The 25,861-nt window shown below is 52.7% G+C and overlaps 2 protein-coding genes across 6 annotated transcripts in view; both read right to left on the reverse strand.

The window, feature by feature from the left end:
- Nucleotides 1-1,007: 1,007 nt before the first annotated feature.
- The window catches only part of LOC115640747 (zinc finger protein 501-like), a 745,273-nt gene continuing 720,419 nt past the window's right edge, over nt 1,008-25,861 (reverse strand). For 3 of the 5 annotated variants that reach the window (XM_030543714.1, XM_030543715.1, XM_030543713.1), the window contains 2 exons: nt 3,372-3,485; nt 1,008-3,005 (listed from right to left, as the gene is read on the reverse strand). In XM_030543714.1, coding sequence (XP_030399574.1) covers nt 1,387-2,931 — 1,545 coding nt within the window. In that variant the 5' untranslated portion in view covers nt 2,932-3,005; nt 3,372-3,485 and the 3' untranslated portion in view covers nt 1,008-1,386. Of the gene's footprint in view, nt 3,006-3,371; nt 3,486-4,057; nt 4,185-4,728; nt 4,817-7,982; nt 8,016-25,861 lie in introns of those variants that run through there. The other 2 variants (XM_030543712.1, XM_030543711.1) reach the window with 2 other exon arrangements.
- Nucleotides 12,489-24,937, reverse strand: LOC115640780 (zinc finger protein RFP-like). Its single transcript, XM_030543771.1, has 7 exons — nt 24,485-24,937; nt 21,927-22,022; nt 21,108-21,338; nt 20,215-20,237; nt 17,656-17,771; nt 15,212-15,271; nt 12,489-13,639 (listed from the first exon to the last, which is right to left on the reverse strand). The coding sequence occupies exons 1-7, from the start codon at nt 24,899-24,901 to the stop codon at nt 13,122-13,124; spliced, it is 1,461 nt and encodes a 486-aa protein (XP_030399631.1). The 5' UTR covers nt 24,902-24,937; the 3' UTR covers nt 12,489-13,121.

A 25,861-nucleotide genomic window follows, 5' to 3' on the forward strand; every position in this document is an offset into this window, starting at 1 on the left:
TCGCCTCTAATCCCATGAGCCCCAAACACTTGATACCCCAGCACCCAGCTCCCCCTGATCCCCAGCTCCAAGCATTCAATCCCATTTCCTTCCATAACCCATCAGTCTGGTCCCTCATTATTTGATCCCCTGGAGCCCAGCGCCCTGGGTGATTTGGGGAGGGGAGGAGTTACCAGCCCCCAGGAACACTCGCTCTGCAGGGAACAGCTCCAGGTAAGTGGGGGAGCCCATCTCAGGGGCTGAGGACAGGTGTCTAGAGTGAAGGTGGGGCCTGGCCCAAGTGTCCTTCTCATCTCTATAGCAGGGGGATCCCAGCTGGGAGGGGAAGGGAGAGGTGGGAACTTCAGCCAGGCAGAGGGAGCAGCTGGAGGAGTTTCTCTCCTTTCCCTCACCCATGGCCCATCAGCTCAGCAGCCAGGACTGCACCGGGGGGGGGAGGGGAGGGGGGGAGGAGGGGCTAATCGGGGCTTCTCCTCTGCCCGGGGTTTGCTTAGACCAGGCAGAGCCAGAGGGTCACTGACCAGCTGCTGCTCGGCTGCTGCTGGATCCTCACCGCAGCGATGGGCAAGTAGTAGGGGCAAAAGATTTTCCTGGCTTTAAGACAAAGCTTGATAAGTATATGGAGGGGATGTTATGATAGGATTGTTAATTTGGGCAATTGATCTTGGATTACCACCAGATAGGTCTGCTCAATGGTCTGCAGGGAGATGTTGGATGGAATGGGAACTGAGTTACTGCAGAGAATTCCTTCTTGGGTGCTGGCTGGTGACTCTTGCCCACATGCTCAGGGTTTAGCTGATCGCCATATTTGGGGTCGGGAAGGAATTTTCCTCCAGGGCGGATTGGCAGGGGCCCTGGAGGTTTTTCGCCTTCCCCTGCAGCGTGGGGCACGGGTCGCTTGCTGGTGGTTTCTCTGCAGCTTGAGGTCTTCAAACCAATTTTGAGGATTTCAATAACTTGGTCCTGGGATAGGGGTTGTTATAAAATTGGATGGGTGGGGTTCTGTGGCCAGCCTTGTGCAGGAGGTCAGACTAGATGATCAGATTGGTCCCTTCTGACCTATGAGTCTATGAGTCTATGGATCCTTGGGAGCCAAATGCCCCTGATGTGGGTGGGAACGAGGAAATGGGTTCGTCACCATGACTAGCCCTAGTCAGGGCCCTGAGAGAATTTCCCTGCTGTGTGGAGGAGTCTCTGATGTCCATCATGGCGTTAGCTCCACTTGAAGCATTTTCCACACTGAGAACATCTCAGAGATTTCTTTCCTATGTGGATTGGCAGGTGCCTGATACTCCGGGAGCACCAAATGACGCTTCCCCCAGATTCTATTGGGTGGTCAGTGATGTGTGAAGTCAACTTGAATCTTTTCCTGCGGTCAAGCGATTTCTAGGTTCTCTCACCCTTGTGGATTCTCTGATGTTTGGTGAGCTCTGAGCTCTTACTGAAGCTTTTCCCACAGTCAAAGCATTTATAAGGTCTCTCCCCCATGTGGATTCTTTCATGTTTAATAAGGGATGAGCGCCTAGCAAAAGTGTTCCCACAGTCCAGGCATTTATGGGGTTTCTCTTCTGCATGGGTTTTTTGATGTGAATTAAGGGTTGATTTCAAACTGAAACTTTTCCCACACTCAAGACATTTATAGGGTCTTTCTCCTGTGTGGATTCTCCCATGTTTAGTAAGGGATGAACTTTCTATAAAACCTTTCCCACACTCGAGGCATTTATGCGGTCTCTCTCCCGTGTGGATTCTCCCATGTTTAGTAAGGGATGAACTTTCCATAAAACTTTTCCCACACTCAAGGCATTTATAGGGTCTCTCTCCCGTGTGGATTCTCCTATGATTAATTAGGGATGAACTGTGCTTAAACCTTTTCCCACATTCAAGGCATATATTAGGTCTCTCTCCCGTGTGGGTTCGCTGATGTGTAATAAGATTTGAGCTCTGACTAAAACTTCTCCCACACTCAAGGCATTTATAAGGTCTCTCTCCTGTGTGCAGTCTCCCGTGTATAAGAAGTTGGGACTTCTGACTGAAAGTTTTCCCACAGTCCAAGCATTTATGGGGTTTCTCTCCTGTATGGATTGCCTGATGTCTAGTAAGTTTTGTTCTCTCAATGAAACTTTTCCCACAGTCATTGCATTCATAGGGTTTGTCGCCAGTGTGGATTCTCCTATGTTTAGTGAGGTTTGAGTGACGAATGAAATTTTTCCCACACTCAAGGCATTTATATGGTCTCTCTCCTGTGTGGATTCTCTGATGTTTAATAAGGTATGAGCTTTGACCGAATGTTTTCCCACAATCCAAGCATTTATATGGTCTTTCTGCTGTGTGGATTCCCCTATGTTTAGTAAGGTTTGAGCGCTGACTGAAAGTTTTCCCACAGTCCAGGCATTTATGCGGTTTCTCTCCCGTGTGTGTTTTCCGATGTCTATTAAGGGTTGATTTCAAACTGAAACTTTTCCCACACTCAAGGCATCTATAGGGTCTCTCTCCTGTGTGCAGTCTCTGATGTGCAAGAAGGAGTGACCTCTGACTAAAACTTCTCCCAAACTCCAGGTATTTATACGGTCTCTCTCCTGTGTGCAATCTCCGATGTATAATAAAGTTTGACTTCTCGCTGAAGCTTTTCCCACAGTCCAAGCATTCGTAGGACTTCTCTCCTGTGTGGGTTCGCCAATGTTTAAGAAGGTTTGCACTGAAACAGAAACTTTTCCCACAGTCAAGGCATTTGTAAGGTTTCTCTTCATTGTGACTTGTCTGCTGGACTACGGTTTCCTTGGGATCCTTCCATCCTCTGCCACCTTGAATGGATTCATCCAGTTTCTTCCTGAGATGGTTTCCCAGCTGCATCTCTGATCTGTGTCGATCTCTCCAGGCATTTCCCTGTTCCAAGCACTGGGAAAAATTCCCTTCAGCTTTTCTGAAAACCATCTCCTGTGATACCACTTTCCCAGGACCTTCCTCCTGCTGATTCTCCTCGTTCTCACTCACCGTCCTATCACCTGCTGAGAGAGAGAGAATCCAGAAGGAGTCACAGCCTGTGCCAAGGAGACAGGACAAAAAGGGGAATAGCACAGGGGTAACGAACAACGCAGTAATTGTTTGGGAGATGGAGACATTGGATTCTTCCTCCACATCCCACCCCAACACTCCCAGAGAAGTACAGTCAGGGAGGAAATTTCCGACAGCCAACAGGATGGGTGGGAAGTTGTCATGTCATCAAGCAAAATTCAGTCACACCTGCTGACTGCAGCCCTCACCTGGGTGAGATGGGGCAGAACTGAGTGCTCTCACTCATCGCACATTTCGGGAGCGCGAGTTTTTTCCTTCACTCACCACATGTTTTTGTCTCAGTTTCCCTGACTCCTCACCTTTGTGGGTGCCTCTTGGGCTCTTCCTTTCTTCGGAGGCCTGGATATCTGGGACCCACGGCTCTTCCCCTTGTTCCAGCCGGGCGATCAGGTCAGGTTTGGGAATGGGGAATCCTGCGTAGCAGTGAAATCAGGCAAGCTCAGAACACATGGAGCATTGGTAGAGTATTTTTCACAAGGAACATTCCCTGAGTTTAACCTGACCCTACATGGGACTGTGGTAACTCAAACCCTACAGGAGCAGCAGACATCTGAGCGTGCGGAGGTGTTGTTACACCCTCACTAGGAGGTCTCAGGGTAGATGCTCTGGGGGACTTGCTGACACACAGACAGCTCGGGTGTCAAACTGCTGCCTATTTCCAATCCTGCAGAGCCGAGAGCGTTCCCATGGATGGAGCTAGTCCCAGGAAGGAAGGTGAACGGTGTGTGAAGGAGAAATAACACAGGCAGGGCAATACCCTGCTTCTGGCCCCTTGACAGCTGGAGAGATAGGGATGAATTAGCCTGTCCATTAGGCTTCTGACTCTTCTGTTCCCTCGAAGGGGGTATGCAGACGAAAGTCTCTCACAATGGAGCTGTGGACTACGTGACCCTCCTCAAATCTAACTGACCAGGGAAGAACCTGACCAGAGTCAGACATGCAGACCCCACAGCACCTAATAACGGAGACGACAGGATTCCCTTACCCAGCGAGGTCACCAGTTCATAGTTCTCCAGCATGACATCCTTGTAGAGGGCTCTCTGAGTGGGGTCCAGCAGAGCCCCCTGCCCCTGGGTGAAATACACAGCCACCTTCTCGAAGGTCACCGGCATCTGAAACAAGAGTCCCCCACTCAGCACCTGCTGCCCCAGCCACAATCCTGCTAGTCACAGGAAAAGGAAAAGAATTCGAAGCTCTGGGAGGGCCACAGTAACAAACTCAGACCCCTACTGCTCAGAGCAGCCAGGGGGCTTCAGGAAGTGGGAGAAATTGAGAGCTCCTTGTCCCCCCAGCAAAAAGAGCAGGGCAGAGTCTTCTCATTTCCCACACACCTGCCAACCACAGGCTGATTCGGGAAGCAGAGCTCTGAGCCAGGGACAGCTTCCCTTCATATTTCACAGCAGTTTCTGGGTAGTGAGTCCTGGCTCCAGCACTGGGAGTCTGGTTAGTTTTCCCAGTTTTCCCCAGTGGAGTGTTTCCTGCATCAGAAATGGGGGAATCCCCCCCGCCAATGGGCCTTTTTTTAGAAAAGCAGGCCCAGGTGCAATGTGTCATAGAGGGTGTACACACCCTGTCCCCTCCCTGCTTCATCCTATGTCTTTCCTGCCCCTCTCACTGTCTCTCAACCCCACCTGCAACTTCCTGAAAATCCCCTACCTGAGCTGGCTCCATCACAGCCATTTCCCTTCCCCGTGTCCTGGAAGATAGGATGATCTGGAGTGAAATGTGGACGTGATTCCTCAGCCTGTCAGGGTGAGAGGGGCAATGGGGGAGGTTTCAGAAGGGGCTTGAGTGCATGTCACACCCCCTTCTCCCTGCAGACCAATGCTCTGGGCTCTGGACTCTGCCACGCTGGGAAAACCCTCAGTCACTTTATTACAACACAGACCTGGCCTCTCCCACCAGCACGAACCCCCTGAGACACTTTTAAAACCCCCCAGGGATGGAGTCACTAAGACAAAGTCTAGAAAGGAGCAGAATCAAAGGAGCCACTTTGTAAGATCTCCCCCGACATTGGCCCCGAGGGCAGCTCATCCCCCCAGCAGCACGGTGACCCGGCCAGGGCAGGATCTGGCTTCTCCTGTCAGCTCCTCCCCTTGTTCCTAGGGGAGTCAGTCTGCCCAGGGGATGCAGGGAATGGATCCGGGCAGGGAAGGGAGCTGGGAACCTCCCTCCTCGCTTCTTGCTCCTGCTGCCCCTTTCGGTCTCGCCCCTCCTCTTACTGTCTCCTTCCCTCCCCCTCTGCCTGGGAGAACTGGGGACTGTCCCGTTCCCATGGGCATTTGTTCTCCAGTGTGAGCCTGGCTGGGTCAGTGGGGGCAGCAGCTCAGAGACCCACAGACTCATGGGGAGCCCCTCCCCCTCTGGTACAAATTCACCAGCAGGTCCCTGAATGGGGCCCTTTGTGCAGAATCACTGTCCTGCCCAGCCACATCCCTTTCCCTCCAAAAGAACAGAAGTACTTGTGGCACCTTAGAGACTAACATATTTATTTGGGCATAAGCTTTCGTGGGCTAGAACCCACTTCATCGGATGCATGGAGTGGAAAATACAGTAGGAAGATATATATCCACAGAGAACATGAAAGAATGGGGGTTGCCATACCAACTATAACAAGAGTAATCAATTAAGGTGGGCTATTATCAGCAGGGGAAAAAAACCTTTTGTAGTGATAATCAGGATGGCCCATTTCCAACAGTTGACAAGAAGGTGTGAGTAACAGTAGGGGAAAAAACTAGCATGGGGAAATAGTTTTTACTTTGTGTAATGACACAACCACTCCCAGTCTTTATTCAAGCCTAATTTAATGGTGTCCAGGTTGCAAATTAATTGCAATTCTGCAGTTTCTTGTTGGAGTCTGTTTTTGAAGGTTTTTTTGTTCTCTTTCCTCGCCTGCCAGCTCCAGCTCAGGAGTTGGTGTGGGAAAAGCCCAGGGTTGGGCACAGAGAGGACTTTAATGAAAGTCTCTCCCCAGCACAGACCTGCCGGAGGAGCAGCAGCTGCTTAGTCTGCGCTCCAGGATCACAAAGGAGGATGCAACATCAACTGACCCAGGAAGCTCAGTTAACTCCTGGGCTCTAATATCATGAGCAGGGAGAGACAGAGAGACACCAGCCTCCTCTGCTCAGCAGTAACCAGAGGTGACCTCCCATGACTGGGCCTCCCTGGGCTGCCCCAGCAGATCCCAGGCACAGGTCAGCAGCTGCAGATTTCATTTGTCCACCTGGACTCACACAAGAAGAGAACTAGAGAACCAGTTTGAACTGGTAGTTTTTAATGGAACTGGAACCAGACTCGAACCATAATTTTTCTCTTACTCAGTCAATCAGAGTCTAAGTCAAACTTGGGAGGACGGGGGCGTGTGTGGCGGGGGGGGAGTCTACTAGCTAAAATAAAGCTTCAGCAATTTTTCAGCTCAATATTTGACAAAATAAAATAAAACCTACTCTGATCTCACTCATTATAAAACAAGACAACAGCCAGGAATGTGATCATTACTGGAATGGCCTGTCCCAGTAGAAGGAGAAGAGAAAGGGGCAGCCCACATTAATTCTTCAAAGCTAAGGGAAAAAGCTGCTCAATTCTTCTTCGCCTTACACAGGCCTCTTCTCACCTGTCCCTACCCCTTGGGGCAGCTCCTCCCTCCAACTGCCTCACCTGAGGCCAGACCCCCTGCTTCTCCTCTTTCCCCCGCCAGAACCTAGAGCCGGGCCATGGAATGATCAGAGCAGCTCAGGGAGCCCGGGCTGGGGTGCGAAAGAACATCCCCCAGACTGCATCCCCACCCCCCAATGTGCACTGCCCAGGGCAGGTGGAGGCTCTGGGGCTCCTCAAAGCAGCCTGGGGTCCCTGGATGCCTCTTGCTATGGCCTGACTCTGGTTTCTGGCCTGGCCAGTAGGAGGGGCCTCAGGGAATGAGGAGGAGTAAGGGGCGGGGCCTCATAGCTCACCTCAGCCCCGCCCACAGGGAACAGGCTGGCGCTGCCCCTGAGCCTGGGGCAGGTGCAGAGCCCTGGCACCGCGAATCCGGGACAAATGGTGTCTCACAGTCATTCAGCCCGGGATCAGGACATGAACTCTGCACTTCAGGCACGAGCGGCGCCAGGGTTTTTAGCGCCCTAGGTGGGGGTCCTTCCGCGCTCCCGGTCTTCAGGGCACTTCAGCAGCGGGTCCCGGAGCGAGTGAAGGACCCGCCGCCGAATTGCCACCAAAGCCCTGGAGCGCGTAAGGACCCCCCACCACCGAATTGCCGCCGAGGGTGGCAAAATGCCCTCCGCCCAAATCCTGGCGTCCTAGGTGACTGCCTAGGTTGCCTAAAAGGAAGCGCCGGCCCTGACTACAGGCCTGTCCTGCCCAAATCAGGACAGATGGTCACCCTGCCCTCCCCTCACTGCTAGTTTGGCCATTTCTAGGGGAACAAATCCCCACTGGCAGCTGGGCAGGGAAGCCCCCTGACAAGGGAACTGCCTTGCATCTCTCCCTGCCCCAGGGCTCTCCCGCCCCCCCAAATCCGCTCTTGCTCTGTCTCCTCCCCACATTCCCCCTTCCCCTCGTAGTGACCCCCCCCATCTTCCCTCCAGTCCAGCCTCCTTCCCTCAGCCCCATCATTCCCCCCACGCCCTGATTCCCCTACAACACCCCATCCTCCCTTCGGTGCAACCTGCCCCTTGCACCCCCTCCTGCCCCCGACCTCACACTTCTCTGCTCCCCCTCAATCCCCCCGCGCCTCTTCAGTCCCCTTCCGGCTCCCCCCACGTGTGTCTGTCCCACCCCCAGCACGGCCCGGGCTGGCGGCAGCTTTCCCGGGCCCCGGGCGGGAATCGCAGCCAGCTCCGCTGGGAGCAGCCTGGGGCCAAACCTCCCCCTGCAGCCCGGGGGTGACTGGCCGGGGGGGGGCGGGTCTCTCTCACCTTCCCTCCGAGCGGGGCCCCCGGGGCAGGGGCCGGGCCGGGCTGGGGGCTCTGCCCTGGGAGAGGCTCCTGGGGAGCAGCGGGAAGGGCCCTGCTGGAGATTCCCCTCTCCCGGCTGCAGCCAGGGCTCCGGGCTCCCAGCACCAGCCGCCGGGGCTCGGGGATCTCGCCAGGAGCCTGGGAGCCAGAGTCACCGGAGCGGCTGCGAGTCACTTCCTGCTGCCGGGCCGGAGCCCAGCGCTCGTTCCCACCCAGCTGCTCCTGGGTCCTAGCGATATCCCCGCACTGCGCTTCGCCTCTCTGTGTCTGGCTTCTGTTAGCATCACAGATGTTATGGTGAGAAGGGATCATCACAAATCCATCATCTAGCCCAGAGGTTCTCACGGCCAAATTTTTGGTGGCATCAGAGTGCAGCCAGCAGCTCTCGCTGGTGACTGCTATGATGCTTTTTCCTAAAATAATTAATTAATTTTAGGAAAAACCATTAGATGTGCACAAAAAAAGTGGGGGAAACAGTCCCGCTATTGTGGGGAACTTTCTTGGTTTATGCGCCACCGCAGTGGAATCAGAAAGTGAAAGGAACTGAGTCCTCACTCCCACTCCCTTTACCCAGAGACCTGCCTGTCCTCGAGGTCTCTCCCCTTCCACTGTTCTATGTGGCAGAGCTCTTGTAATCCCAACAGGGCTGGGCCCAGAATTCCTGTGGGGCTCATCCCCCAACCTTCTCATGGTCACTCAGGACAGGGGCTAGGGTGTCCCCTCTGTGGGGTGCTCTCTCCACTCTGAAAGCTTCCCTGATCTCTTCCCTGACCATTGCATAGAGTTCAGAACAAATACAATTTATTAAATGCAAGTAATAAAAAAAAATTAAGGAAAAAATGGGAAAAATGAAAGGAAAACATGTCACCTCACTTTGTGGGCACAGGGGGATCCACAACCAGTCTCTCTGGAATGTCAGGGCAGTTCACAGACTGTTCCTCAGAGGCCTTGGCTGTGCTGCAGGGATGCTGCAGGTTGGACACGTGCTCTAGTGGTGGCCAGATGCCCTCAGGCTCTAAGTGGCAGGACCCTTCTTCCCGGCATCCGTCTCCTCCTGTCAGGGTTATGCTCCTCCAAGTTTGGTACGCAAGGCCCCTTGGTTGGGGGCATCTCCCTGCACCAGGCTCTCTGCTCAGGGTCCCCCTCACTCTCCCCAGCTGCTCACTGCACCTGGCTACAGACTGCCCCATATGCAGCTCCCCTCTGCCTCAGCACTGCAGATGCTCTGCCTCCACCTCACCTTCTTGGGCTGCACCTCTCTGGCTCTGGCTGGGGCTGCTCTGCTCCCAGCACCACTCTCCTCTCCCCTTATCGCCTCCTGCCCTGCACCAGCATACGTGTTCATTTTTATATTTAGGTCCTTAGAGCCTTTGCTGGAGACAAGAGGCCTGAAAACAAACAGATCAATGCCAAGGCAGTGTTGCCAGCACCACATAATCAAAAATCTTGAGGTTCGCTGAAGGAAACATGAGGGTTTTTTTTCTAAAAAATTAAATTCTGGAGTTTTTGTTTGTTTCGGAGCGTTCATGATTCGCTCTGGTCACGTTCTCAACTCTTTCTACTCAGCCATGAGAGCAAGACACTGACCTTTGTTAAAGTGAGAGCTGAGAGTGTCACATAATCACAGGATTCCAGGAGCTGGCATCTTAAGAGAAACACCAGCCAGTGAAGAAGTCAGTGTGAAATTAGGAAAGTTTGTGACAACCCTAATGTGATGTTTTTGTGATCTGATGTGACAGGAAACAGCTGCACTCCTAGCGATTCCAAGTCCTTACCTGGCCCCTATCACTGCACTGTCTGAGCACCTCACAAATGCCAATGTGATTAGCCTCACCATACTGCTGTGCAGAGACAACCTGCCCGTAGTGTAGGGGGTGGGGGCAGAGTGAGGGCAGCACCTTCAGCTGATGTTACTGAACACGCTCAGTCTCTGTGAGCATGGTCACTGCAAGACAGGCAGCAAAACTGGGGGACGCATGACCCCATGTGCCCTCTTTCCCCCTCCCCCACACCCATATGATGCCTCTGCTGCTGTGAGATGGGGAAGGGCTGTTTCCCCCTTTTTAGAAAAGGGGAAATTCAGGCCCAGACAGAATCAGTGACTTGCCTCACTTCACACAGATCAGAGAACAGAATCTGGGTAACTTAGCACCTTCGCTACTGGGCAAACCTCTCCCTCTACAGCCAGAACCTGGGAGAAGAGAATAAGGAGATGGATGGACACGCTCAGACACAGAGTCTGTCTGATAATCATCTCACTGACCCTCCCCCTAGGCCAGTCTGTGCAGAGTCAGGTGATAATGGTCATGTTACCAGTCCTTGATGTGGTCTTTGTCCTTGGCCCAATACTGATCCCATAATCACTAGGTGGTAACTCCCTTCTCCTCATGTATAATAATGCCTGAAACTGTAATTTTCACTCCATACATCTGAGGAAGTGGTTTGGTTTTTTTTACCCACAAAAGCTTATGACCAAATACATCAAACTCAGGGTGGTGAGTTCAATCCTGGAGGGGGCCATTTAGAGATTTGGGGATTTAGCAGAGAATTGGTCCTGCTTAGAGCAGTGAGTTGGACTAGATGACCTCCTGAGGTCCCTTCCAACCCTGTGATTCTATGATTTCTATGAAATCTGTTAGTCTTTAAGGTGCCACTGGGCTCCTCGTTGTTTTTGTGGATACAGACTAACACGGCTACCCCCTGTTACTGTCTGGGCTGGTTCTGCTGGGCAGAAATATGAGCCAGGGAACCTCGTTTGGGTTTTGTGTGACTGTGGGCAGAAGAGTGTCAGGCCTGAGAGAAGGGACAACGGGGACTGCTCGGCACACAAAGCTGGACATGCTCAAGTCCACAATTAGCAGCAATCTGCTCCTCTGCACAGGCTCTTTGCTGCTGGAGCTCCCCGCAGCTGTTTCCCACCAATGCATTTGCATCCACAGGTCTAGATTCTGACTTGGGTTGTACCATTACTCCTTTGACCTCAGCAGTTAGCCAGTGTTTGGGGCCTTGCTGGGTTCTTCCATTGGGAGGAGAAATGGATTATTGGGGTCAGGTATTTCTGTGGTGCAATCTGTATTAGTTACAAATGATGTACACACATTCCTGTGCCCTGAACATGGTACAAACAAACAGCAGCCGGCAGTTTTCTTACTTAGGACTCCAAGTCTGCCTTTCCAGGGAACCCTGGGCCTGAAGCAAACTCTGTTACTCAGTTTCCTGTTGGGGTCACACTCAGGACTGGTTCTCTTGGCTTTCTGCCTCACACACACCAAGCTGCCAGCCAGTCTCTCAGCCCCTGTGTTTCCAGTCAGCTCCAGGGAAACCCCTCTTAGGCCTACTCTACACATAACACTTAGATGAACCTGGCGACATTATTCAGGGCTGTGAAACTTTGTGTGCTCTGAGTGCCACAGCTAGATCGACCTAACCCCCGGTGCAGACAATGGAATTCTGCCAGCAACCTGGCTATGGCCTCACAGAAAGGGGGATTAACTACAGCGATAGAAAAACCACTTCTGTCAATGTAGGAAGCATCTACACTAGGGCACTTCAGGGACACAGCTGTAACGTTGTAGCTCTCCCACTCTAGCCACTGGCCAACCACTAAACCTTAGGTTAATCTAGCTATATTGCTGTCAAGGTTCCTCCCCCACTCTGAACTTAGGGTACCGATGTGAGGACCTGCATAAACAATTCTAAGCTTAACTACCAGCTTAGATCTGGTTTCGCTGCCACCATCCAGATTCCTCAGTCTGGAACACTCCCTTTCCTCCAAAACCTTCCCCTCCCTGGGTAGCCTTAAGAGACATTTTCACCAAGTTCCTGGTGAACACCGAACCAATCCGTTGGATCTTAACACAAGGAGAATTTAGCCATCCCCCCTCCTTTCCCCCACCAATTCCTGGTGAGTCCAGATCTAATCACCTTGGATCTTAAAACAAGGAAAAATCAATCAGGTTCTTAAAAAGAAAGCTTTTAATTAAAGAAAGAAAGGTAAAAATCATCTCTGTAAAATCAGGATGGAAAATACTTTACAGGGTAATCAGATTCATATAGCCCAGAGGAAACCCCTCTAGCCTTAGGTTCAAAGTTGCAGCAAACAGAGGTAAAATCCTTTCAGCAAAAAGGAACATTTACAAGTTGAGAAAACAAAAATAAGACTAACACGCCTTCCCTCGCTGTTACTTACAAGTTTGAAATATGAGAGACTGGTTCAGAAAGATTTGGAGAGCTTGGATCTATCTATGGTCCCTCTTAGTCCCAAGAGCGAACAACTCCCAAAACAAAGAGCACAAACAAAAGACTTCCCCTCACCAAGATATGAAAGTATCTTGTCCCCTTATTGGTCCTTTGAGTCAGGTGTCAGCCAGGTTTCCTGACCTTCTTAAGCCTCAAAGGTAAAAAGGGATTTTGGTGTCTCTGGCCATGAGGGGTTTTATAGTATTGTACACAGGAAGGCTGTTCTCTTCCCTTTATAGTTATGACAATTGCTCAGAGCTGTGAAAACTTACACACCCTGTGTGATGTAGTTAGGTCAATCTAACCCCGGCTGTAGATGCAGATAGGTCAAGGGAAAAATTTTTGTTGCTCTAACTACTGCCTCTCCTGGAGCTGGATTTATTGCATTGATGGTAAAACCTCTTTTCTCCCCCTGCACCCCCAGAAGTTCTTCACCCCTTCCCCTCCCATCTCTGGTGCTGCAGGGAGGGAGGGGGAGGAGCTTCCAGGGGTCATAGAGCTCAGAGGCAAGAGGTTGGGTAGACAGGAGCCCTCCAGGCCATAGGGGCTGGGATTACTTGGCTAGAGACACCCATTTTTCCATTCCCAGTGGGCTGTTCCCCCCCATGTCTCGGTGACACTGTCTGACCCCGGATCCCCAGAGTCCTCCTGGCTCATAGAGGACAGTGGCAAACAGGCTGCAGAGTCCCTGGGGCAGTGATGCTATTGGCTTCTCTACCACGCAGCAGCCTCCAGGGTCACAGAGACGGGATGACAGAAACTCCACAGGGAGAGGTCGCAGAGACAAGGGTGTGTGAGGCTACAGAGAGGCTGATCTCCAGGCTCCCAGTGAGATATTTCCCTGCCCCTTCCCTGCATGTCTCAGGGACACAGGCAGAGCCGGGATCGGTATCCCACGCAGAGCCAGGGTCGGATTCTCTCCCCAGGGACGGAGCCCGGCGGGAAAGTGAAGATCGGGGCCTCGTCACCAGCACCGATAAATGTCACCTGCCCCCGGTCACAGTCCAGACAAACCCGGATCCTGCTGGGGACCCGGCTCAGGGGCAGGGGGGTCATAAGGGAGGTGAAAGCCCGGAACTGATCCCCCAAGCACCACCCCACAGCCCATATCCCCCCCTCAGGGCTACGGCTGATCCCTCCCTTCCTCCTCACAGACTCTCTTGCCACCCCCACAGCCCAGTATTGCCCGGGCCCCACCTCCACCTCCCAGCAATGTCTCCCCGAGGTGAATCCCTCACAGCCCAGCACACAGCGCTCAGTGTCAAATCTCTCAGGGTTCTTGGGCAGTCGCTGCCGCGTGTCTCCCCATGTCGCACATTTCCGATCCTCAGACAGGACGAGGTTGGGATGAGCCGTGTCTGGATCCAGAGTCACGTCCACTGGGGGAGAGAGAATCAGAGTGTTGGGGCAGAGCTCAGCCCTGGGGGAGGCTGGGGCCATTTCTCACACTCCCCAGCAGCCCCGTCTTGGCTGGGTCAGGCCTGGATCCCAGGTCGCTGTCCTGGGCACCTGAGACTGAGCAGGGATGTTACTGCAGCTCCTCAGGGTAGTGATCAATCTATCGGGGATCAGTTTATAGAGTCTAGTCTAGATGCTATGAATTGATCCCCGCGCTCTCTCCCCCCCAATTCCGGTTCTCCCCCGCCGCGAGAGGCGGAAGCGGAGTCGATGGGGGAGCAGCAATATCTTAGGCTGACCCCACCCCACCCGTTAGCATAGACCAGGGCCTAGTGTGTTCCTCATTTGCTTCCAGAAGGTTCAGCTCCCAGCTCCCTCTAGTGGGGCTGCTCCATTCCCAGCACAGACACAGCCAGGAAGGCGTCAGAAGCTTTTATTGAGGAGGGAGCAGAGGAGGCCGGTACCAGCTTTATACCCCAGAGGGAAGCTCCCTCCCCTAAGGCAGCCTCCACTCCCAGGCCGGGGAACAGAGAGGAAGGTGCAGCATTGGGGAAGAGCTGCTTAAAACCACAGAGTAGGAGGCGGCATTGGGTGGGGGAGCCCCATCCCCTGTCCAGAGAGAAGGGAGGAGCTGGCAGCATCACAGGGAGAGCATCTCCCCAATCCAGGAAGCAGTGAGCAGCTCCAATGGGAGAGCCCAGGCCTGCCCAAAGAAAAGGCAGGATGTTGGAGAAGAGTGATGGGGAGAATCCCTGCACCAGGGTAAAACAGAGGAATGTGTCAGCACTCAGGGCAGAGAGCTCTGTTCACAGGCTGCTCAGTGAGTGTTTCTGTTTATCAGTGTGGACATGAACTCAGCACTAAGGTTGGTGTCAGGATTGTTTGTGTGATGTCAGTCTGGGATCCACCCAGGAGTTCTGGAACCTTGGTACAAGTTGCTGTGGGGGGCACGAGGTCTCACCACCTGTGGCCACACCCCCTCCATGGCCCTGCCCCACTCTCCCTCTTCCCGCTGAGGCCCCGCCCCCTGGTCAGGCATAGAACTTGGCTGCTGTGGAAAGCTCCTGATCCTCCACCTGCCCTGGGTGGGTTTCTAGGGGGCCTAAGAGCAGCCTCCAGCCCAGGTTCCCACTCCCTGGAATGTGTGATGTTGGCTTGGGATCTCCCCAGGAGTTCCGGACCCTTGGTAGAAGTTGGGGGTGGGCACGAGGTCCCCCCACTCCGTGGCCCTGTCCCATTGCTCCTCTTCCCACCAAGCCCCTGACCTCTGGCCAGGCTGGGAGCGTTGCCTGCTGGGGAGAGCCCTTGACCCTCCACCTGTCCTGGGTGGGTCTCTCGGGGGCTTGAGAGCAGTCCCCGTCCCATGTCCCCGCTCCCCGGGGTGCTCCACCCAGGGCAGATGAAGGGTGCAGAGCTCCACAGTGCCACTCGGGCTCCCTGGGTGGGAGCCCAGCTCTGGTTTCTGGCCTGGCCAGGGGCAGGATCTCGGGAGAAGAGGAGCAGGGGTGGGGTCGCTGAGAGGGGCCAGTGCTGGGAAGAAGCTGCAGTCTCACCCTGTCTGTGTGCTCCGAGTGGTTCCCCTCTTTTTCTCTCCAGTGCAGATGGCAGAGTGTCTGGAGGGGGAAAGGATAAGAGAGGTGAGATTTCAGGCTTCATATTTATAACAGTATCATCACTCTGATCTCCTAGAACTGTGTTTTCATCATGACACAGAAAGAGACGGAGACACACTCAGGGCTTGTCTACATCAGAAAGTTGCAGCGCTGGTGAGGGAGTTACAGCGCTGCAACTTTGAAGGTGTACACATCTGCAGGGCATCACCAGCGCTGCAACTCCCTGTTTGCAGCGCTGGCCGTACTCCCGTTTTGTCTCGGGTGTAGAGGATCCAGCGCTGGTGATCCAGCGCTGGTAATCCAATGTAGACACTTACCAGCGCTTTTCTTGACCTCCGTGGAAGGAGGAAGCCTCTGGTAATCAAGCTGGTCTCCTTCCCCGGCTTGCTCTCGCGTTCCCGGAACCCCGAGCAAGCAGGTCTCCTTCCCTGCGGTTTGCAGGGTGGTTCGGGGAACGTGAGAGCAAACCGCGGCGAAGCTGGTCTCCTTTCCCGGTTTGCTCTCTCGTTCCCCGAACCCCCGAGCAAGCAGGTCTCGTTCCCTGAGGTTTGCAGGGTGGTTCGGGGAACGCGAGAGCAAACCGGAAAAGGAGACCAGCTTCGCCGCGGTTTGCTCTCGCGTTCCCCGAGCAAGCAGGTCTCCTTCCCTGCAGTTTGCAGGGTGGTTCGGGGAACGCGAGAGCAAACCGCGGCGAAGCTGGTCTCCTTTCCCGGTTTGCTCTCGCGTTCCCCGAACCCCCGAGCAAGCAGGTCTCCTTCCCTGCGGTTTGCAGGGTGGTTCGGGGAATGCGAGAGCAAACCGCGGCGAAGCTGGTCTCCTTTCCCGGTTTGCTCTCTCGTTCCCCGAACCCCCGAGCAAGCAGGTCTCCTTCCCTGCGGTTTGCAGGGGGGTTCGGGGAACGCGAGAGCAAACCGCGGCGAAGCTGGTCTCCTTTACCGGTTTGCTCTCGCGTTCCCCAAACCCCCCTTGAAGCCGCCCAACAGCGCTGCAGTGTGGCCACATCTAACACCACTTGCAGCGCTGGTTGCTGTAAGTGTGGCCACTCTGCAGCGCTGGCCCTATACAGCTGTACTAATACAGCTGTAACAACCAGCGCTGCAAAATTTTAGATGTAGACATGGCCTCAGGTATTTAATGTGAAAAGGTCTGAAACCTCTTTCCTCTCTCATTCAGGCATCTCTCAGCAATGGACCCAACATCCTTGTGAACTCTCAACTTGTCAAAAGACATGAAATTGAATAAAAAATCCTTTGTCCTGATTCTGTCATCCCAGATCTGCTTAGGTTTCATCAGGGGAAGTTTGAGTCGCAAGACTGAGATCCCAGTTATGCTGGTACGCCCTCAAGCTGATATTGGACACTGGACTATGAACTATTTCTGAAAGAACTCTTTACAGCTAGAAAGCTCACCATCTTCGCTATGAATCTGAACCTCGATGAATCAAACTCATGTCTGTGTGTATACTATTCTTTTAACCATACTCTCTCTCCTTTGTTTTTTAATAAAGTTTAGTTCGTTAACAAGAAATGGCTGTAACGTGTATTTGGGTAAGATCTGAAACATTTGTTAACATTTGTATAATGTGTCCGATCCTTTGGGATTGTTAGAACCTTTTCTGTTCTATGATGAAGTAAGATTTTCAGAAACCATTCTATTTGATATAAGGGAAATGTTTCCGTAAGTGACCTTGTTATTAAGTGATGTGTTCATAAGTTCCTCTGTGGGACAAAGAGATGTTTTGACCGCACAATGTGCTTAAAGACACCAGACACCCACAATGTGCTGCCCAGGAGCAGTTAGCAAAGTCCAAAAAATCCAATGTGGAGAAAAGGGTCAAAGTGACCCATGCACATCCGTGTGTTATGACTGGTAATGAACGAATCAGAAAGGAGAATAAGTTGAAAATAGCTTGGACAGTAAAAGCCTTGCCAGTTAGAAGATACTTACAATGCATAACACACATGCATGTGTAGTGTATGAGTTATACAAAATACTTCCTCTTCATAACATTCAAAGATGATTGGAAAAGAACTAATAAATATATAATCTGTATGTGTATAATACGTCAGACATTGTAAGGAGAATCATAGGAGAAATGCATCATGACCCGCCTATGCCCCAGGAGAAGGTAACTGGGCAGTATTTCTTTCAGTATGTCTGTCTTTTCTTACTTTAACAGTAATTGTAATGGCAAGCCATGCTTTTGGAACAAATAAGAGGTTGAATTAATCAGTCTGAGTGTCTTGGACCCTAAGCATGTGGCATTCTCATCCAACCATTAAATAGAAGCATAATGTAATTATAAACCAATTGACCAGCGCCATTCTCCTTCTACAGTCTCAGACACTTATCCCAGTTTCCCCTCCTAGATCCCTTCTAGGTACCTTTGAACTTCCTCAGAGCCTCCAGTAGCTCAATAGTTTTCTGGGAGAAACCACTGACTGGCTCTTCCAGTTCAGGAGAAATCTCCTCTGGCTGCTGCAACTTCCTCTTCTTACACCTGGAGAGAAACAATTTCATGTGATTACAGTTCATTGTGAGACTCATTATAAGTGGTTGCTAGGGAGTCGCTGCTCTAATGGGCCTGGAGTTAGAATTCCTCTGCTTCTCCCAGCTGCAGAAATCTGTCTCCTAGGAACTAGACTGAGGCACCAACTCCCACCTCCCCAGCTCATTCCACACAGGTCTCCAAACAGTCCTCAGGCGGGAATGACTCTTGATCACTGCTGCCCTGGGCTGAATGGTAACCAGGGCCTCAGCAGTGACAGGCCCATATTCCATCTCCACTATTCTGAGGAGGCCAGTCCTCCAGGGGGGTGACATCTCTGGGAAATACTTGAGGTCAGTCCTTCCCACTGAGGGCTTGTCTACATCACAAAGTTGCAGCGCTGGTGAGGGGGTTACAGCGCTGCAACTTAGGAGGTGTACACATCTGCAGGGCATCACCAGCGCTGCAACTCCCTGTTTGCAGCGCTGGCCGTACTCCCGTTTTGTCTCGGGTGTAGAGGATCCAGCGCTGGTGATCCAGCGCTGGTAATCAAATGTAGACACTTACCAGCGCTTTTCTTGACCTCCGTGGAATAAGCAGGTATCGCAGCATACCTGAGGAAGCATCTGGTAATCAAGCAGGTCTCCTTCCCTGGTTTGCTCTCTCGTTCCCCGAACCCCGAGCAAGCAGGTCTCCTTCCCTGCGGTTTGCAGGGGGGTTCGGGGAACGCGAGAGCAAACCGCGGCGAAGCTGGTCTCCTTCCCCGGTTTGCTCTCGCGTTCCCCGAACAAGCAGGTCTCCTTCCCTGCGGTTTGCAGGGTGGTTCGGGGAACGCGAGAGCAAACCGCGGCAAAGCTGGTCTCCTTCCCCGGTTTGCTCTCACGTTCCCCGAACCTCCGTGCAAGCAGGTCTCCTTCCCTGCGGTTTGCAGGGTGGTTCGGGGAACGCGAGAGCAAACCGTGGCGAAGCTGGTCTCCTTCCCCGGTTTGCTCTCGCGTTCCCCGAACAAACAGGTCTCCTTCCCTGCGGTTTGCAGGGGGGTTCGGGGAACGCGAGAGCAAACCGCGGCGAAGCTGGTCTCCTTCCCTGGTTTGCTCTCGCGTTCCCCGAACCCCTGTGCAAGCAGGTCTCCTTCCCTGCGGTTTGCAGGGGGGTTCGGGGAACGCGAGAGCAAACCGCGGCGAAGCTGGTCTCCTTCCCCGGTTTGCTCTCGCGTTCCCCGAACCCCCCTTGAAGCCGCCCAACAGCGCTGCAGTGTGGCCACATCTAACACCACTTGCAGCGCTGGTTGCTGTAAGTGTGGCCACTCTGCAGCGCTGGCCCTATACAGCTGTACTAATACAGCTGTAACAACCAGCGCTGCAAAATTTTAGATGTAGACATACCCTGAATGGAGTGTAACTTTAACGCCCTCGTGGCCAAGATGGAGTCTGCTCTGCAGGCAGCTCTGGCCAAGAGAAGGCGCGCAGGAATGCAGCAGGAGAAATCCCTTCCACCCCAGGGGCACCTTAGTTCCAATCCCCCCAGAGTGAACACACCCACCCACAGGAAAAGTACAATCGATATAACAAAGGAAGATATTTATTTACAGAGGGATGAGAGGAGAAAAACAACAAGGGGAAATATAGGGGGGGCAGTAGAACAGGGTTGCCTTCAAACCCCACGGGCCCAGTGGCAGCACAGTCTGACAGGGCAGACATTGAGCAGTGTGTCTGCAAACACAGTTCAGGAGGCCTGAGCAAAGTTCCAGTCCAGTGGTGAGTCTTGGGTGCTCCTGGTCGTCTTCAGCACCAGGGAACTCTCCCCAGCAAACCCCTCCGGTGCCCTCTTCTGCTGCTCTGTGCAAAGCCACACAGAGCGACCACCTCCCCACTTAACTAGCTACAGCCTCTCTCCTTGTTCCCAATGCAGAGTCACCAGCCCCAGTATTCGCAGCCCCACGCAGCTCTGGGCAGCCTGATACTTGGTCCAGCTCCGGCCTGTCCTTCTCGGACAATTCCTCCCGGCACAGTGCTGCTCCGGGCTCCTGTCCTGGGCTGTCCCCGATCGGGCCTGTACTGCTCAGGCCTCTGGTAGCTTCCCCCTGCTTCTTTTTCCAGGGCCTGCCGGGCTGCCTCTCTCTCTCCCTGGAGCTCCAGCGCTGCCCCCTGGACTTTCCCTCCTTTTCTTACTCTTGGAGTTTCCCTCCTTCTCTTACTCTCCCCCTTCCCCCTGGGAAAAAAGATTTAAAGGGGCCATGCTCTCTAAACCCCAAAGGGGTTACAGGAGAATTCCAGAGTTTTCTGTGCAAGGGTGAGAACCTCAGGACGAAGTTGATCAGAGAGATTTGTATCTAGAATGTGACCTTCCCCACACATTTTGCCGTACAGCCCTGGGGAGATGCAGTGCTAACATCACCATTAAGCTCTTTCCCAGTATTGTGAAGTGTGAGGGGGAGTGAGAGGGAGCTACGTACCTCCTCAAGGTGCTTCTGACATCCTAGAGGGGAAGGAGAGGGAGAGAGAGAGAGGAAAGACTGTCAGTTCCATTTGATTCACACAGGGGATCCCAGGGAAGGGATTTTGCAAATATGGGGAAGAGAGGCCCTGCCCTGACTCCAGGGCCATGGATTCCCTGAGCTAATGGGGCTTTTCCATCTCTAATATCTGTGTGTTTGTAACTCTGCAAAGAACAACAGTCACTCACATGTCAGCAATGCACACCCCAAGTTACACTCAGATCTCTGACCGCTGGCCCCAGTGCTTATGACTCAGGAGCCCTCCCTTCCCTGTGTGGGGATCTGGGATGTTTCTAACCACAGGTGTTGGCTTCTAATTGTCCCTGGGGGTGCTCAACTCCAGGCCCTGCCCCGACTCCACCCCTTCCCAAATGCTACACCTCCATCCTCCCTCTTACCACTGAGGCAGGTGGGAAGAGTTGGGAGGGAGGGGGAGGAGTTGATCGGTGGGCATGAGGCGCTGAGGGTAGAGGGGGGAGCTGCAGGAGCGACGCCAGGGTTTTTGGCGTCCTTGGCGCCGAGCCATTTCGCCACCCCGCGTGCCGGTCCCACGGCTCCAGTGGACCTGCCGCAGGCGTGCATGCGGATGCTCCACCCAAGCCACGGGACCAGCTGACCCTCTGCAGGAATGCCTGCGGGAGGTACACCGGAGCCACCTGCCACCCTTCCAGCAAAATGCCGTCCCCCCATAATCCTGGCGCCCTAGCCAACTGCCTAGGTCGCCTAAATGGAAGCGCCGGCCCTGGGGAGCTGGCTGCCAATGGGTGCTAAGCACCCACTAATTTTTTTCCATGGCTGCTCTGGCTCTTAAGCACCCACGGAATCGGCGCCTCTGTTTCTCCCTGTCTTACCTGCAGGAATTCACTCACTGGCTTCTGACACTTCCCCTCCATCTCACTGATCAGCTCACTGAGATGGGAAATCTCCTCAGAGAGTTTACTGACATTTTCATTCTGGATCCTCACAATCTCCTCGTCCAGCTTCTCCAGCTGGGCCAGCAGGAGTCGCTCTTGTTCCTTCAGGAATTGCCGCAGTGCGTGAAATTCAGACACAATCTTCTGCCTCTCAGTTTGTGTTTGTTTCTGTATGAAAATAGGAGAAGGGCTGGTCAGGGACATGGATGGAGCCTGGGGTCCTTTCATGGAGAGCTGAGTGTGCAGGAGGGAGAACTTCATTGAAACTCTTAAGATTTCTGACATTTGACTTTACCCTGGGGAGAGGATTTTCCCACAGCTTCCCCTTCAGCCGCTATACCACTGAAAGATAGGTTTCCGTGTTTGTCATGTTAGCATATTATGTCATTCATGGTCTCTGGGAAATCAAACCCAGAGCAGCAGGAGGCAGGATCCAGCACTACACTGACAAAGACACCAGAGGAGAAAAAAGAAACAAACATGTTAATGCATGAAATGACCAGAGACAGTGGACAGCACTTCATGGGTGACATTCAGTTCACTTGAGGAGGATTTCTGGGAAAGCCACAAGGGCTAGACATTAACTGATCAGCTGAAATGGAAGCTTAGGGCTTGTCTACGCACAAATCCAACCCAGCAATCCATGGTCATGGAGAAACACACACAAGCCCACGTTCACCAACGCCACACAGGAATTTGCCTCCAAACAGACCTCCCACTACCAGTGACTGCTGGTTCATAACAACAGGCACCTACCAGATACTCCTGGCTTTTCCCCTCTCCAGTCACTTTCAATCCCAGCAGCTTTTCTCGCTCTTCCTTCAGAGTCTTCAATTGGGTCTGGATTTTTTCCTAAAGAAACAGAAATGATTTGGGAACTTTAATTTGAATGGTTGAGAGGGGTGGGGAGCTTTTTGTTTTTTCATCCAAGATGACTGTTGGTCCTAATCACTTTGTGACATTAGGGCCACCAAGGAGATGAAACTTTATCAGTGCAGATTGGGAGTGTGTCATTATCAGACTCATTACCAATTCAGATTCAGTCTTTTTAGTAAGTAGACAGAGATCTCAATTATAACCAAGCTTTATTGATATTTGTGAATTGATGAGTGGTACAGAGCATAACAGGACATTGGAGTCACATGGGGGTGAATCAATCGATCTGTTTTTGAGGTTTAATGATCAAAGTGATACAAATCCCAGAAGCCACCAGGGTTTCAATATGGGCTGGGATTTCTGCCCTGAAGCCCTGGGGACTTCACTGCTTGGGCTGAGCTGGTCTAAGCACCAGGGCAAATCTCATGAGACATCGGGAGGCCATTCGTCTGGTTGGAAGCTCCACAGTCCCAGTTTTGTGGAGCACTATCCATGTCTGGTAAGGACCCAGCACTGGGTGTGGCTTCGTCTGGTGAAAAAGAGGGAAGAGGAGACCAAGGATGCAGGAGGACACCAGTGAGGGTGAGGGCAGGCCTACGAGTGGCACTTACATGTGGAATGATGCAGGTGGGGTCGAGCAGACAAAAGCGGGGGAGTGCCCAAGCAGGCTGATCATTTCAGGTGCGGGAGTGCTCCATGCAGGCAGGCGTGAGGATGTCCTATATTCTGGGGTTGCCTCAGGGCCCCTCCTAATGAGGCAGATTTGTATAAGGAACTGTTGGGCTTTGCCCCAGTGCTGCCCTAAACCCTTTCAGTGGCAATGCCCTCTGGGTAGGTCCCCACTGTCCCATTCCCTGGTAAAGATCCCGGAAGCAGTGGATTCTGGGAGATTTCTAAAGGCTGCCTCGTGGGACTAACAGAACAGCTCTGGCTGGTCCTTGCCCACGTACACAACAGAACAGGTCAGACTGGCACCGGTCAGCTCCAGCCTGGGGTTAGTTTTGCTACAATCCAGTGTAATCCCAGTGCTATTTGGCATGGACCTCTGTTGTCTAGAGCCCTTTTGTGTGCAGACTGAATGTGCTCGGGGTCTCACACAGCGTTTAGCCCAGTGATCTCCTCTAGTCCAGACCGGTAGCATCTGAGTTTAACCCTTCATGGAGCAACACAGGAGTTCAGATTCCCAGTGGGAAACCTCGTCTCCCTGGTGAGCCTGGGGCTTTTATCAAGGAGTCTTTTTCTCCTACTGTCCACATGTCATCATTGCTCCGTGCTCCTGAGGGGGACAGTGTATTCTAGTGGTTAGGGAACTGGGCTTGGCCTAGGAAAAATGGGGATTTATACCCAGCTCTGACACTGACCTACGGAGTGACCTTGGACAAGTCACTTCCCCTCTTTGTGCCTTGTCACGGAGTGTGAGGGAGTCCGGCCCTGCACCGCTCTTCCTGGGACCCACAGTGACTCTCAGCCAGCCAATAAAACAGAAGGTTTATTGGACAACAGGAATGCAGGTTACAGCAGAGCTTGTAGGCACAGCCAGGACCTCTCAATCAAGCCCCTCTGGGGTCCAGGAAGCTTAGCCCCCTGAATTCCAACCACCCAGACCAAAACCAAAACTAAACTCCCCTCCTCCAGCCCGCCGATTCCTTTGTCCAGCTTCCCAGGCCAAGGTGCTAACCCCCTCCCCCCTACCTGGCTCAGGTTACAGACTTAAAGATCCTGTCCCTCAATCCCCAGCTCTCCCATCCCCCATGCAAACAGTCCCTACTCCATCACATGCCTCAATTTCCCCTCCCACCTTTTGTCTCTCTTGTCCAGTTAGACCAGGGGTGGGACAACATGGGAGTGGGTAGGGCAGCCAGGAGCTTAGAGGACGGGCAGGATGGTCCTGTGGCTGGATGTGGCCCACAGGCCGTAGTTTGCCCACCCCTGAGTTAGACTGTAAATGGCTCAGGGCAGGGATTGTCCCAATTGAGGTCAGATTTCATCTGGGGGCTGTAGGGGCTGCTGGGATGCCAATAACAATAATAAACACTGTGATCCAATCAGTAATAATAGCCACAGCTTGTAACTGCCCCTTCTCCAGTCTGAAGGCAGCACTCCCATAGACTGGCCTGCAACTCTTGTGAATCAAACCTCACTGGTCATTTAATAACTTCTCGTCTGCAGAGAGTTCCCTTAGTTCACTGGTGGGAACTGGGTTTGAAAAGGATTCAGCTGCTCAGAGAAAACTTTCCCACATCAGAAAATTTTTAAATAATTCTGTTGCCTTTCTTGCAAGGCTGGAGTATCATTAATTTGTACAGCCTTTTTCATGCAATGAAGGCGACACACATTGGAGTGACACAGTTACACCTGTCTCAGGAAACTTGTGATGCCATTAACCTGTAATACAAATTCAAAGTTATTATTCATTACACTGGACAGCAATTCCCTACCTTGTACTCCTGGGCAGCTTCATGGATGGGAACCACCCTGTGAGCGCGGTGAGCCCGGGATCTGTCGCACACCACACAGATGGGGCTTTGATCCTCTTCACAGAACAGTTTCAAAGCCTCCTGGTGTTTCCCACACATCCCGTCCCCTCCTCTTCCCTTTGCTACCTGTAAACTCAGCCGCTTGGCGATTTCTACCATGTTTGCCAGCTGCCTGTTGGGCCTGAGGTTTCCCTGTTGCACAGTTTCTCTGCACTGAGGGCAGGAGGCGGCTGTATCGGATCCCTCCCAGCACTGGCTGACGCAGGCTCGGCAGAAATTGTGCCCACACTCCAGAGTGACAGGTTCTGTGAAATACTCCAGACAGACGGGACATCTCGCTTCCTTCTGGAGACTTTCCACGGGGCTCTCTGCAGCCATGGCTCCCTCTGGGCAATTCGTAACAGGCTTTGTTTCAAATTCCTGAATTCACACTATGCCCCGCCTGCAGCAGCAAGGGGGTGTTTCCCCTTCCTGGAACTGACTCCTGCTCTTTGTTCAGTTGGAAGGGACCCACCTGTAAGATTACAGTCCTGGAGGTTGTAGTGAAAAATTTACCAGTAGGGCTCTGGTCTGGCAATCAGCCCCTGTGCTGGTGGGGAGGGTCACTTGGGCTTCACATGGACGTCAGCTCTCCCTGTGAGGATGAGCCAGCAGGAGCAGGGTCTGTGTGTCCGAGGAGTGATAGACTCCTTGGAATTCTTTTTTTTTATAATATATAAGTTTGACAGATAATGCTCATTTTAAGCAATTTTTATATTTATTGTAAATTTTCACAGTTGCACAAAAATCTGGGTTTCAGCATTTCATTCCAATTGTTACCAATTTAAATTTTCAGAGCTGTGGGAAATTATGTGGGGGATCAGACAATATTTTGGTCAGACAATAACTAATGACACTGGACACTGAGATTCAAAAAGTTGAAGCTTTAGAAGTGTTAAAATTGTCTGTGGGCAGCTAAATCTCCTCCTTCCCACAGGGCAATAACCCAATTCCTCCCCCCCCCACCACACGGACCGAGGCTGAAAGTCCATCTGATGGCAGCTCAGGGGCCTGTGGAATGTGCTGGGATCTCAGCCTGGGCCCTAGTGGGGCAGGTGACCCTGTAACACGACCACACTCAGCAAGGCCTGCGCTCATTTTCTCCCTGTTTGTCAGTCCCAGCAGAGAGGCCAGGGACTGAGACCAATCTCCTCCCCACCAGGTATGGGCTGGGGACCAATGGCCAAGGGTAGTGGGTGTGAGGGGAGCTGGCACTAGGGGTAGTGCACTGCACAGGGTGTGGGACAAACAGAGAGCTCTAGGGGTCCCTGGTTCAGTGCTGGGTGCACTGGCCAAGAC

This window comes from Gopherus evgoodei, unplaced genomic scaffold, assembly GCF_007399415.2.
Source record: "Gopherus evgoodei ecotype Sinaloan lineage unplaced genomic scaffold, rGopEvg1_v1.p scaffold_32_arrow_ctg1, whole genome shotgun sequence".
Taxonomy (NCBI): domain Eukaryota; kingdom Metazoa; phylum Chordata; order Testudines; family Testudinidae; genus Gopherus; species Gopherus evgoodei.

Excerpts from the sequence above, each read along its gene's own strand:
- LOC115640780 (XM_030543771.1), bottom strand. The coding sequence starts at position 24,901 with ATGGCTGCAGAGAGCCCCGTGGAAAGTCTCCAGAAGGAAGCGAGATGT. Across the intron at positions 20,238-21,107 it reads CAGTGAGTGAATTCCTGCAG|GATGTCAGAAGCACCTTGAG; the intron begins GTAAGACAGGGA and ends CTTCCCCTCTAG. Across the intron at positions 15,272-17,655 it reads GGCTCTGAGGAAGTTCAAAG|ACACTCTGCCATCTGCACTG; the intron begins GTACCTAGAAGG and ends TTCCCCCTCCAG.